The 13,636-nt window shown below is 35.8% G+C and overlaps 1 protein-coding gene across 4 annotated transcripts in view; it reads right to left on the bottom strand.

The window, feature by feature from the left end:
• The window catches only part of POU6F2 (POU class 6 homeobox 2), a 324,363-nt gene that overhangs the window by 259,615 nt on the left and 51,112 nt on the right, over positions 1 to 13,636 (bottom strand). For all 4 annotated transcript variants that reach the window (XM_088167824.1, XM_088167813.1, XM_088167808.1 and 1 more), the window contains exon 2: positions 4,357 to 4,528. In XM_088167824.1, the coding sequence (XP_088023950.1) occupies positions 4,357 to 4,528 (172 nt within the window). The remainder of the gene's footprint in view (positions 1 to 4,356; positions 4,529 to 13,636) is intronic.

Consider the following 13,636-nt stretch of genomic DNA (forward strand, 5'->3'; position numbering starts at 1 on the left):
ATAGGAAGCACTTCTGCTCCAAAATTAGAGGCTTGCTATTGCCCTCGCTATATACTTACAGATTTATTTATTTTTTGATTCATAGAACTATACACTGAAAGTCAAAGAATAACTTTTTATCATACAGTAGAATTACCTTAATATGCAAGTGCATGCACTTCCAGCTTTTTTTTCCCTGTCAGCTAATTATATCACAAATTGCCTTCAATTAAGCATTAATTAAGGACTGGATCTAACTCCTGGAAAGTCAGCCTTAGTCTACAGGGAGTTTTGATGCTTGGATCAGCCACTTCATTCTTGGGATTTTTACATACTGAGAATTTTATATATGACATACTCCTGGTGTCTATACCAACTTTTGAATCTCATCTGTTTATTACACAGCTAAACATGACAGGTTTTTTTTTTTTTTTCTTCTTAGATTTTTTTTTTCAGAGCAATACTTCATAATTTATACTAGAATTGTTTGAAAATACAGCAAAAAATGACAACTAGGATTAGTTAAGTTAGGACCAAATCCCAATGTGTTTATTCAAGTGAAGCTACTACTTAACATTAACAAAAGCTTTCTCTAGCAAGACAGGTGGCATTTGGCCTGGGCTAGTATTTTGAAGGATATTGCAGGGTAAGATAAGTTGATCTCAAAATGACACTGCCAGAAAAGTCAAGAGCCATACTCAGTTTCTAAGTTACTTAATTACATTTTAAGGTTAAAATAGGAGATATTACTTCACAAATATTTTTAAAAGTAAATAACTCACCACAAGATCTCTTACAAAGCAACTTCACCTCATACTGTACAGCAAAACTGGGATTTCTGTAACCAAAACACTGTAGCTGTGCTAGCCCACATTTCAAAACTGTATTTTTGAGGTAACGAGTTTCATGGCAGATCCCTTTACCAACATTTTGCACCTCATTTTTGACCACTTTTTCTACTTATTTCTGGTTTCATATAACTTCAGTATCAAAAGTCTTTTGCATGAAGGTATGCAAATTCAAAAGAGTCCACTGGTATAAAAGCACAAGTTGAGGATTACAGACTCCTGGACTATGGGGCAGCGTTTTCTTTCAAAAAGAAACAAATTTTTTAAATTATTAAAAAAAAAAAAAAATCACCACCATCAGGAGAAAACAAGCCAGCAAACAACAATAAGGCACAACCCCTCTAATCACAGCTGCTCCTGTCATCACTCACAGGGAGCAGCTGCACCACAGTGACAAAGTACATCTTCCCAGACACCAGTTTCAGGTGGAAGCTATTTCAGACCGCCAGAACTTATACTCAGTGCTGATACTTCTGAGACTTAAAATGCTGAAGCATTCTTCTGTTTTGTCACTGATAGCAAAGCACCCATAAGAGAAACAAAAGTTTAGCACATCTCTTGAAAAATAAGTACAATTAATTGTGCTCCTGCCCTTTCCTCACTGGCAGCAGCGGCTGTTGCTGTAGAGGTACCTTTTGACAGGTAAAAAAACCAAATGCCCACTGTTTCTATGGCATGCAGTGAAATACCAAAACAAGGACATTTGAGAAGAAGTAGGTGAATTTTAGGCAAAGGTACAGGTGAGAAAGGTAGGCCTTTGCAGAAATAAACTCTTTCATTAAAAGAAGCTAGGCAGAATGTGTGCACTAAAAGAAAATAAAGCTCTTTGCATCTCATCATTCAACTCTGTTTATCTATATGAATATAAGACACATGAAATATTGCTAACACACACAAATGCTGGTCATTCATCCCAGCTAAATCAGTACACGATTTTCATAAGTCCTTAAAAAAATATGAAAAGCAGCAGTGTAGAAAAACTTTGTTATCTAGGGACCTGTCTCCTCTTGACTTTCTAAAACGCTCCTCCCTCACCCGCTTAAGAGATTTGGGGAAAATTTTCACGGAGCATGTATTAAATGTTATCCTTTTAGAATATATTCATTATCTCTGATAATAAATGAAAAGAAAAGTTGAAGGAGAAAGTTGCCATTCTCTATGCCAACACCTGTCAATATGTTCACAATAATTTAACTTCAGACACTGCAAAGAAAAGTACACAGTATGCATTCCTAACATGCTATTCATAACATTAAACAAAGAGAAAAAACTATAGGGTGGTGATGTTCCATATTTATGTATCACAGCTTTAAACACAACTACACTTAATAATTTTTAGTGTTTACTGCAAATCTATCTTAAGGGATGCATCTGTGATATAACAACTAATCATCTTTATTTTACATTTCTCAATTTGGTCCTCAAACGTACCAAAATTTCCCCACTAGCCTTTGTTTTTTTGTTAGAAAAGTTACTAAAATTGACAAGGGCTGTTGCTAATAGATCTGTGGAATCTGTCATAATTGTAACAAAACCGCAATAAATGGTACATAAGTTCATACTGAGGCAGTTGGACTATTTTTCCCTACTTTTGTTTACTTGGGAACATCTTTTTAGCAGTAAAAGGATCAGAGTAGCAAACATCTTACATTCACCAATAGAAAAAGTACAATATATGAATTTTTAGCTTTTTCACTAGTGCTTTTAGTGAGATAAATTATATTTTCAGCCCAGAAGGAGACAAGATATGGTTACACATCATTTCTATATCACACACGACAACTCTAATGAAAGTGTCTGTGTATATTTCACTACCACTGTAGAACATCCAAATGACAAGGGCTCAAAAAATAATCCTGCCTTTTATTAGAAGACTTGCCTGATCTAAAAACAAACAAACAGACATTTCAGTATCCTCAAATAAAAAGCTCATTTTTTGTTATTTATATGCCTTGCTATATTTAATAGATGAACCCTAAACATTTGAGCTAATAAAACATATAAACACAGCTGAAGATATTTGTATTACTCTAGATAACTGGTAGCCCTTTGAATTTCAGACATTATAATTTTTTTTTCTGGATGAAATGGGCTAAAATAATTATTACATGCTTTTTGAACATTCAAACTGCTAATGGAAATTATGCTTTCCATGGAAACAAAGATTACTAAGAGGGTGCTTAAAAATGGATGTGATATTCAGTAACAGTCATTACTGCAATCCAGAAATTAAATTTTAGGGGGGGTTAATTATTATTTTTCCCGCATCTGTAGTGAAGTTATCTAGTAAAACATTCTGTGCTGTATCTTTCAGTAATGTGTAAAGAATATTATAATCTAAAACTGCGTGTGCTCTTTTGTTTTAAAAAAAATCTTGCAGCTCTTATTGTAGGTGGAATACTGAAATCTGAACACTGGTACAGATTTCCTTACAGATTATGAAATCAAAAGTTGAATCTTAGAAAATGGGCTCTCACCCTCTCTCTCTTAAAGCTACATTCCCTTTCTACAAGATCTTTTTCCCTTTGACTTCCACCTACAGAATAATAAAAAAAAAAAAAATAAGTAAATGCTCCGTTTTTATCAAGGTTTGTCTCAGGTCACAAATAGAAATAATTAAAAGGGACTTCTTCAGGAGTGCAGTCCCTCTAAACCCAAAATGTCACAATGTACCATGCAGTGCTGCTACAGCTCAGACACCTATCAACATCTATCACTCAAGCACGCGCCTCAACAGCTCTGCTCCCTTTTCTGATTAGAGATCAGAGTTGCTTGAGTTGGCTTACAGGGTGTCATCCCTTTGAATGACAGATGTCTGTGTTCCAGTGCCATTCTCACTGCTTTTGTTTTGATTGTGAAATGTTACACTCATCTGGCACAATTTAGACTATTCCAAAATGAGTAAAAATTTAAAAGGTAATTTCTCTTTCCACAGGCTTGAGGAGAAATATTTCATTTCTAATTTAAATTCCAAAAACATTAGCTCCACGTGCAATACCCTTGCTAGGCTTTGTTTACTCGGTATGAAGTGTTTTCTACAAGAGTCTTTCAGTTCTCTTCAGCAAGATTTATTTTTAAAATTAAAAAAATTTAACTTTTCAGTTTAATCAAGCCTCACAAAAAGCTGGTAGCATGTGAAACACACCAGCACCTACCACAATGACTGTTAAAGTACTCCAAGAAAATGATACACACACATACACACGCATTATTTTACGTTAGAGCTCATGGTCCTAAAAAAATCATAAAACATCTGCAACTTGCACTAAATACGTCCATTGTTCACAAAAGTTTTCAGGACTGATGCTGTCATTCTGGTAACCAGTTCCAATAGCAGCACAGGGCTGTGTGCCTGCATGCTCCAAGCTACTCTTTCCTACTTACAAGAAAATTTAGCGAAGAAAAAAAAAAAAAAAAACCAAGAAAAAAAAAAAAAAACCAACAAACAAAAAAAACCCCACAAACCAGGGGGAGATTGCTCTTCCGGACAACATGGTAGCAGTGAAATGAAATACCTAGACAGACTTACCGAAGAGCTTGCTGGGAGTGTCCTCGCTGTCATTTGATTCCACAGGCGCAAGCAAGGGCTCATTCAGCTCGTTGTCTGAAGTAGCTGCCTTGTCCTCACCTCTCAACTCTGCATTCATTTCACTCCGCAGTGACAGCAAGGGCTTACTGACTTGTCCAGCTATCATTGGATCCTAGGATGGGGGGAAAAAAAAGAGTGAGGGGGGAAAAAAGTGGCAGCTTTGGTGTGCGTATACTCTCTCTTCCACTCCCTCTCTCTCTCACACACACACACACATACACACACACACTCTCTCTCTCTCTTATCTCTGGCTGCTCCTGCTGTTATTGCTGGCTGCAGTCAAGTGAAGAGCTATTACAGATCCAATGAGTTTTCCATTACTCCCCACCCTATTAAAGCTCAACTAGCATGTGAGAGATTCAGGATGCTTTGGAGAAAAACTTCTATGAAAGCAACATAACCAACACAGCTTTAATTGTGGGATGTGCTTTTTTTTGTGTGTGTGTATGTTTTTACACCTCACCCTGTACTTAGCATAGTAAGAGAAGAAATTCCTATATGCTCCGATACCACGGAAGAGGAGCCCCCTGTGAGTGCTCCATAGTGATTTAAAGAGGCATCCTCAGCTGTATAACATTAACAAAATCAAATACACATTCTAACATTCCAGCATTTCTATGAAAATGCACAGCATCAAATAGCCATTTCATTACATACTTTTAACAGAAATACAGTTTTCTTCTAACTGTTCCTGTCGTTGGGATACCATGCTCCAAAAGTCCATAAAGACACAAACACGCATTTTTCTTTTGAAAATAAAAACCACAGAAAGCATTTTCTAAAATATAAAATTAGGGAATATACTTACACATACAGTTTGCAATTATTCTTGTGTTTGCAACATTATATCCCCCATAAAACATTACACACATATATATACACAGCTAAATTATTTTCTTGATGATCAGAATCTGTTTTATCTTCTGCTCTTTGAGGACGTTTGGGGGTCAGGCATTATTTCCAAGCACACTCGGTTATTCTGTTTGCAAAATAATAAGCATAATATCGTGACAGCGCAGAAAGCAGAGTTTTAAAAAAAAAAAAACTAAAAAAATGAAAAAGAACAAGTGACCTTGTTGCTCTCTCTAGCAGCTATTTATTGCAAAGTTCATGCCTAAATGGTTCTTATGCAGAGAACAGGTGACCAGCGAGCAAGTAGGTTGGCTAGCATGTTCCCTCTGTCCCGTCCTCACATTGGTCGATGTTTGCCTGTGGGTTTTTTAATGTATTCATGTCTGAAAAGTGAATTTGATATGACACATGATAATCTATGAAAATGTTAATCAATACAAATAGTTTAAGCTGTCATCAAATGCACTTCTTTAGTCAATACTCATATTGCCGAAAACAATGTCACTGTCACCAGGGCTTAATTTGCACAGCACTTAAATATTGGACTCTGTGCATCAATGCACTCCTCTTCAAATACTGTAGGTAAACACATTTTCTCCCTATTTAAGGCTGAAGCACTCAGCACGCATTTAGTTGAGCCGAATCCTCCCTTTTGAATACCTTGATAGGTCCACTGGAGGGCAAAATTAATACTTAATTGAATCTCACAGTCATCAAAATAATCAATACTTTTTTATTATTTATTCTTTACAGTCTGTTGACTGTTTCAAACCTCTGAGGGAATGGTGGAAAGGATTCATGGCTTTGAAACACTGTCATTTAACAAGGTAATTTTCAGTGGGGCATTAGGGGTTGTGAAACATATAATAAAACAAAAATGGTGGCTTATAATAGGAAGAAAGAAAAGAATTATATTTCTGCCATCTAACAAAACAGGATAAATAAAAAAAGCAAGTGCAAGCAGGAGAGGGAGAAAGGAGGGGGAGAGGGAAAGAAAGACTGGCTTTTGAAGGGTTTTATCATATCAAGAGCAGAGCTGAGCTTTCATAATGCTGACATTTCTCATTCTGACAATCCTAAACAAGTGGAAAGGATGAGATCGCAGATATCATCTTTCATCACATTCCCCAGCTTAAGAACCAACATGACAGCTTCTCTTCCCTTTACACTGTTAATTACTAAATAAAATACTGCTCTCTGTCAGCATTAGATTATTGCAGATAGCAACCACAAACATTACTCCATTGTTTTGTTTTGCCTTTTTTTAAACCAGGGATACCTGCCTTGAACTCTTCAGAAAATAAATTAGGCTTGTGTCTACATATTGTAAATATATGAAACATAATCAATTTAATCAATTTGGTCAATCCATGTTATTGTCAGGCTAAATTGCTGGCAATTTATTAACATTTCATTTACTGTATTTATTAGACAGCAACAACCTGAACATTTCTTAGATGTTTCTAGAGAGGAAACAAAAACCAACAGATTTCTTTTGCAGACACTGTAAAAAACTCTGACTTGTTTTGCCTCATACTCATAGTGCACTATGGACAGTCATTTACTGAGGCAAAAAATTTGTTTGCTTTCATATACTAAATAATGTATTTTTGCTGGTTTTGCACCTAAAGGTCGTTGTGAACATTGTAAGCATTGTTTCAGTCTGTGCTGCTTCTCTCAGTTTCAGCTATTAGAAACTAACATCAAGATTTGTTACTAACATCCATAATAAATGTTAATCAGGACAAAATTTGACCCTTTTCATCAAAGCAGTTTGGGGAGAGAACTAATCATGTCCACAGAGAAAAACTCCTGATCTGAAGACTAACAGCAATTTAATGTATTTAATGAAGTCTGTGGGATTCTAGATCAAGTCTAAGTTGCCAGATTCTGAAGTTGAATGTATGAAAAATGGGAGAAAGAATAATGTGGGAAATGTGACAGCACTGGGAGAAACCTCAGCTCTTCGATGATGGTGAATTCACAGCAACTTAACAGAGCCATGATTTTATTTGCTATGTATATCAATAATTCGGCCACATCTGGAGTACTTTGTTCTTTTCTGGTTAGCCCATCTAAGAAAGATACATCAAAAAAAAGGTGCAGTAAGAATGATAAACTGATAGAAAGGACTGGGAGTACTTACAGAAAAATGTGACTAAGAATGAGCATGATCAAGAAAATAAACAGCAGAGAGAAAATGTTGATCAGAAACTATTCACCCTAACTCATCTGAGGAGAAAAGGTGTCTCCACTGAAATGGGGAAAAAATCATAAATATAATAATAATAAATTATATTTTTCCAAACAGTAGGTGGTGGAAAACCTGTGGAACTCATTGCTGCAAGGTATCACTGAGACCTGCACTGCAGTAAATATCAACATAGTCACTCACATGGCTGGGCATACTCTTAGCAGCGAATTTAAAACAGCTTTGCAAACACACAGGCAAGGACTAGAGAAAGTGAAATAACATAAACTGCTGCCCCCCTCCCTCAGGCATCAGAAGAACCTGTAGTTTACCCCCAGGGTAGCTCTCTCTGTCAGGTGGTGAATGAACAACAACTTTCTCTATAAGCAAACGGATTAGATACTGTCTAAATTTCTAGTCTACATGAAGACTAAATAAATCACTTAAATGATGACTTAAGGAAAGGTATGTTCCCTTGAAAAACATACTAAAAATTGGACATCTTTAAACTTCAGGCCTTCAATTTCTTTCTGTGCTTAAAACCATATCTGTTCTGCAGTGAATTATGCATGATTAAAAACTATTGTTTTTGCAAAACACAATAAATTGCAATTCTAGTGCATAGCAAGTGGCTTAGTCTGCAAAATCCCTTGGTGATCAAAGGGGTTTTTTCTTATATTTCCTAATGGTCTCCCTAAAAAAAAAATTCTGGAGTAGTTGCTATGACAGCTGCAGGCCCAGCAGCCCTCTCCTCCTCTTCTGCCCACCTACAAGCCCATCCCAGAGAGGATCCACAGCACTGGAGAGGATGCATTGAGGCAAGGAATTGGGTATGCATCTTAACAGCTAATACTGTCAGGATCCGTTCTTCTGCCCTGGATGTCTATGGGCTTGACACTCAGCATTTGCTTTTTGGAAGGTGCTATAGGTCAGATTACACTTTGCACTGTAACACAGGCTCTTCTGTTCACTGACACAAAACACTAAATTTTCAGCTTTTCGTACGCAAAACTGAATAGTCTAAGAATGCATAAAACCAGCAAGATGAACTTTGTCAAAAGGGTTTATGTGCTTTAAGTAAGAGGCAAGAGTATATAAAGCTTCAGAATTTCAGGGTTCAAGTTATGAGAGAACTGAGGAATCACAATCCCCTTATTCAAAATATAACTGTATATACCACACATGTAGTGACAAATTATACACACATCTCTTGCAGATACTCATATAACTTGTCATCTATTTCTTGTCCAACTAGCACTAGTACTTCCAGACTTGCCTGTTTCCTGTGAGATTTCCCTGACAGCTTTGTGCTGCAAGTGGTCCTCCCTGCTGTGTGTCTCCCTTAAGGGGTGGCTCATACCTCCTGTAATTCAGTTGCATTATCTGCTACACCACTCTTCAGCTCTGCCACTCCCCGATGGTTTAAACTGGCTGTTGTGCTTAATTTAATAGTAAAAATCCTGTGGATTTGCAAATGCAAATTACAGTTCTGGTAACATACCCTTCTTCTAAAAGCTAAAACCTTTACTTTTTTCTTATCTGAAGGACTGTACGAAGTACAGGAGAACATTTATCACTGTGTTAAAAGCTTTGCCTTTGCACTTTAAGGGTAAAGGTGCAGTTTCTAAGCAAAACTATTTAGTAATCAAAGATAGCTTTTAAAAGAAACTGTCTAGGGTTTGTGTCAAACATGCCCTAGGCAGAAGTCTAAAAATGAATTACTTTCTTCCTTAATGTAGGACTTGGGTGATAATAGAGCTTTATAAAGGCTTCATGTACTGATTTAGCCACTGGTCTAAATTTTGTACTTACTGCACCATAAACATTGTTGCTCTGAATGTAATTACTTTCTAAATTCTAGTTCAGAGAAGAAGTAAGATCCTCTGTTTTGCTTTTTATTTTGCCCTTAGTTTGAAGTTAATTGGCACAGACTTTTTTCCCCCTACCGTAGAAATTAAAAATCAATTTTCTGCTTTTCTTCAAAACATGAAATAAATCCTGCCCAAACCCCGACACCTAGTCATGACATTGCACAGACTTCTGTTTGGGACATAGATAATGAATTTGTTTGAGAGCAAAACACAAGAATTCTACTAATAAACATAAAATTTACACTTTCTAATTACTTATTATTTAAATGACTGCACTAAAAATTATTTAAATTTTAGCCTTTTAATTTTCTAAATCAAGATGGAGCATGATCACAGACTTGAATAAAGCTGTTCTAAGGTACAGCTGTTCTAAGATTTCTTTTTTTGGTAAATATCAGTGAAATTTAGGATTACCTTCTCCCTTGGTCTTCTTATGAAAAAGTTTTTTTTCCTTCTTCTCAAGATTTCTTTTTGTTTTGGTTTGGGTTTTTTTCATAAATAAAGATATCTTACAAACAACCGTTTTGTTTCTTTCTTCTTTTAACATTGTTTTATCTGCTGTCACTAATGTGCTGATATTTCCATCCCAATCTGTCTACAGACTGGTTTATGCAAACTACTTTGAATCAACCTTTTGTCCCCTGCTAGCCTCTGACCATTTCTACCTGCTGGCTCTTATTTCCCTGGAAAAGTTACAGGGAAAAATCTCATTTTCTTCACAGCCACTTGTACCACCACCTTTGGATGGATGTTTATAAGCAAAACAAGCAAGCTGATACATGATCATTGATCTCTCATCACAACTTTGATCTTGAACTTCTATTTATGTATTTATGTCTCTTACCTATATTACTCATATTCAGATTACTAAAATCTTCTGTATTACCTCTCCTTTCTCTTACAGCAAAAAGCTGATATAGCAATATAGCATCAGCTCATCTCACTCAATATGAATATTACATCCAAAACAGTCTCTGCTTTTCTTCAGCTAGAATTGTATTTATTCTCCTCATTAAATTATCTGTAGCAGAAAAATAAAGTTCTTCTTTTCTCCCTTTATCAATACTTTTGTGGCTTTGGACATTTTGTTTTTCCAGTGATGTTCCCACATAGTGTCCAGGTTGCAGTTAAAAAATAGTTTTCTAGTTAAAAATAATGCAGCTAATTAACAAATCAATGCTGAGTTGTATACATTTTATTAATAACACTGAACTATCACAATTTAATTTGGAAAGTCAGAAAAACTGTCACTGCCCATGATGATTTCTTTTACAGAAATATTCTTCTCAAATTAAGTAGTAATGTTAGGATTGTCTCCTTCATTTATTTACTTAATTTTAAGTTCTGAGGAAATTTAAATGGTTACTGTTAATTAGAATAACATAGATCTGACTGAAAAAATAAGGTTTACAGAAACTTATGGAGCTTTTAATTGATGTTTCAGAAATCTCAAAACAGAATTAATTTTATTTTTTTTAAACTAAATTTTAAGTGGCAACGTCCCTTGAATTGTCGTGCCTTGAGATCGAGGTACTACAATGTGTTTTCAAATCATAACGAAAAATCCCTCACTAAACTTCTTTTTTCCCCTATTTCACTATTTTCCCTAATGATATTATTGCACATATTTCTTACACATATTTCGATCAAGGTTCACAAGAGAATTTCAATTTGCAAATCGGGCTAGCTACAGGCTGCAGGGAATAGGCACACAGAAGCTGCCCCATAGTAAATAGCTAGGTTACCATTTATTTTACAATCAGTTTGGGTTTATTGCTCTAAATGTACCCCAGCAGTCATGCTGCAATCTTCAAAAAGGAAAGAAAGGCAATGAATGTTGATTTCACCATAGAAAAAGGAAGGAACAATAATTCATTGCAGGAGACATCTGCACCTCTGGTCCAGAAAAGCCATTTCTTAATCCTGCTGACAAAGAAAGATGTGCACTAATGAATCCATACTTTGTGTTTTTCCTGACACATATGACACTTAGGGATCACTAATGCCAGAGTACACACAGCACAGAAGCTTTACTCTTAATATTGCTTTAAAGTCTTAAAAGTTGACCTTAATGCTTCTGATACAATTATTAGTCTGATTTAAGGATCATACTGCTCTTCTTGTTGCAAGAACTCTTGTTTAGAGTTTTGTACCAGATCCAGGGTGAAGTTATTCAAAACTTTCCACTATTAATTAGAAAACAAGAGTTTTAATTTTGGTCTTGGCCTGATTATAATGATTCTGCATTTAAATGACATACTGCCTTTCTGGAAAGGAGTTTGTCTATCTGTAGACATGTAGGAAAAGTTTGTAGGCATACACAGGTCAAGAGACAAGAGAAGCTGCTGTTCTGGGAAGCCACCACACTCCTCAAAACACATGATAGACAGCAGCACACAGCCACTAGTAGAAATAACAAGTCCTGAGAGTGGTGAAAGAAATCAGCCTTCTTCTAGTTAAAGATTCTTGGAGTTACACAAAACTTGACCCATTTTTGTGAAAGCAGACAATCAGGCCCTAGAGATCAGGATAGGGCAAAGGCAAAACAGGCAGTTTTGACTGGGAACAACGTGGTGGAATAAGCCTTTAATACACTTTCCCACTCATTTCATAGAATAATTTAGGTTGGAAAAGAAATTTAAGATCATCAAACCAAGAGATTTCCTACTTTTTTTTTCCATCTGGTTTCCTGAAAGAAGGAGATGCTATAGGAGAGCAATTAAATCTGAAATTAGAAGATATTCCTATCAGGAGTAAGACTGACTCTTTCTCCATATTAGCAGTGGATGATTCCCAATGCTTTGTTAATTCTATTCTGAAGGAGCCATGTCATGCATCAGAAAACATCCAGAAAATGTCTAGCCTGAAAAAATAACTTACATTTTTATACTGTGAGGCCAACTTACCAGAAGACTTGGAAAAATCCAGTATGAAGAGGAAAGCATTGTCTTCCATTAAAAGAAAAACAAAACAAAAGAAGTTCTATAAAGGTATTCACTCATTACTCTTATGGAAAAAATACCATTGTACTCTAATGTAGAGTGCCATTAGGTGTCTAACTGATCCCTGCTATAAAAAAAACCCAACCTTCTTGTTCACCCCAAAAATTATTTAATGTGGTGATGTTTTAGTCTTCACACTGACCACGTGTGAACACGAACCTGTTTGCCAAATCACAAGTGCTCTTTCATAAGCCTGCCAGTTTCATAACTTGTCTTTTTTCTTGTTTAATATTTGCTCAATTTCGGTTTTGAATAGCCCTTAAACACAAGGCCTCTCTTTCCAGATGATTATGCTACATAGTCTGCTCTCCATGAGAAGAAGAAGCCATAAACAACCTCTTTGAAATTAAGAAACATAATAAAATATTCCATGGCATACTTGAGTCAGTCCTTCCAAGGTGTAAAATTTCTTACTAGGATTTCTACCACAAAGCAGTAAAATGATAATAATTTGCCCTAACCAGAAATTTAAATATGGTATTATATGCAGTTTGCCTAGATTTTCCTTTGTGAGGCTTTGTCAACCATGCACACTCTAGAAATTACTTTGAGTGAAAAATTATCAAAGCCAAAATTCAGCTAATATTGCTTTCTTTTAGAAATCAGCACATCCAGAATCACACCAAAACCAAACTTACAATAGCTTTTGAATGTTTCTCGGGAATGAGAGAGAAGCTTGGCCAGGCTGTATAGAAGGGACTCAGAGGGATTGAAAGAAGCTCTCCTCTGAGTTAAACAAAAACTTAATTTTACGTAACGTGTCAGGATTTTCATGAAGTAAAACAAAGAAACCATTAACTTGAATTTTTGGTGATCAGAGCATGGGTTAAATAGTAACCCAGCTGCAATTATGTGCATTTGGTCTAGGAAGACCCAAATCAAGATCCATCTGTAGTCAGCCGTGGACTCAGCTACATGAGGAAAGTCACTTCCTATTTCAGTATGGATCTCTTCCCTAGCTCTCACCAGAAATTCTATCAAATGCCCACAATGTAACACCTTCAAAAGAAACTTTGTCGAAATGGGTACAAATCCCTCACAGCACAATGAAGCAACATTTTCTACTGAAAACTCTTGTAATATTACCTTAGCTCCAGTTTCATCCAGGTTTTTTAACTGAATGCCACTTTTGAAACCATTATAATTTACAATACAATACAGGGTAATAACCTAGACCAGTTTGGAAGTTCAATATATATTTTTTGCAAATCTTTTAAAATCCTTTACAATATGATTGGAACATTAAACAAATCACGTCAGGCAAATCATGATTTCACCAGAATATCACAATCAAAAATTGATGA

This window comes from Sturnus vulgaris, chromosome 1 (genome assembly GCF_052056855.1).
Source record: "Sturnus vulgaris isolate bStuVul1 chromosome 1, bStuVul1.hap1, whole genome shotgun sequence".
In the NCBI taxonomy this organism is placed as follows: domain Eukaryota; kingdom Metazoa; phylum Chordata; class Aves; order Passeriformes; family Sturnidae; genus Sturnus; species Sturnus vulgaris.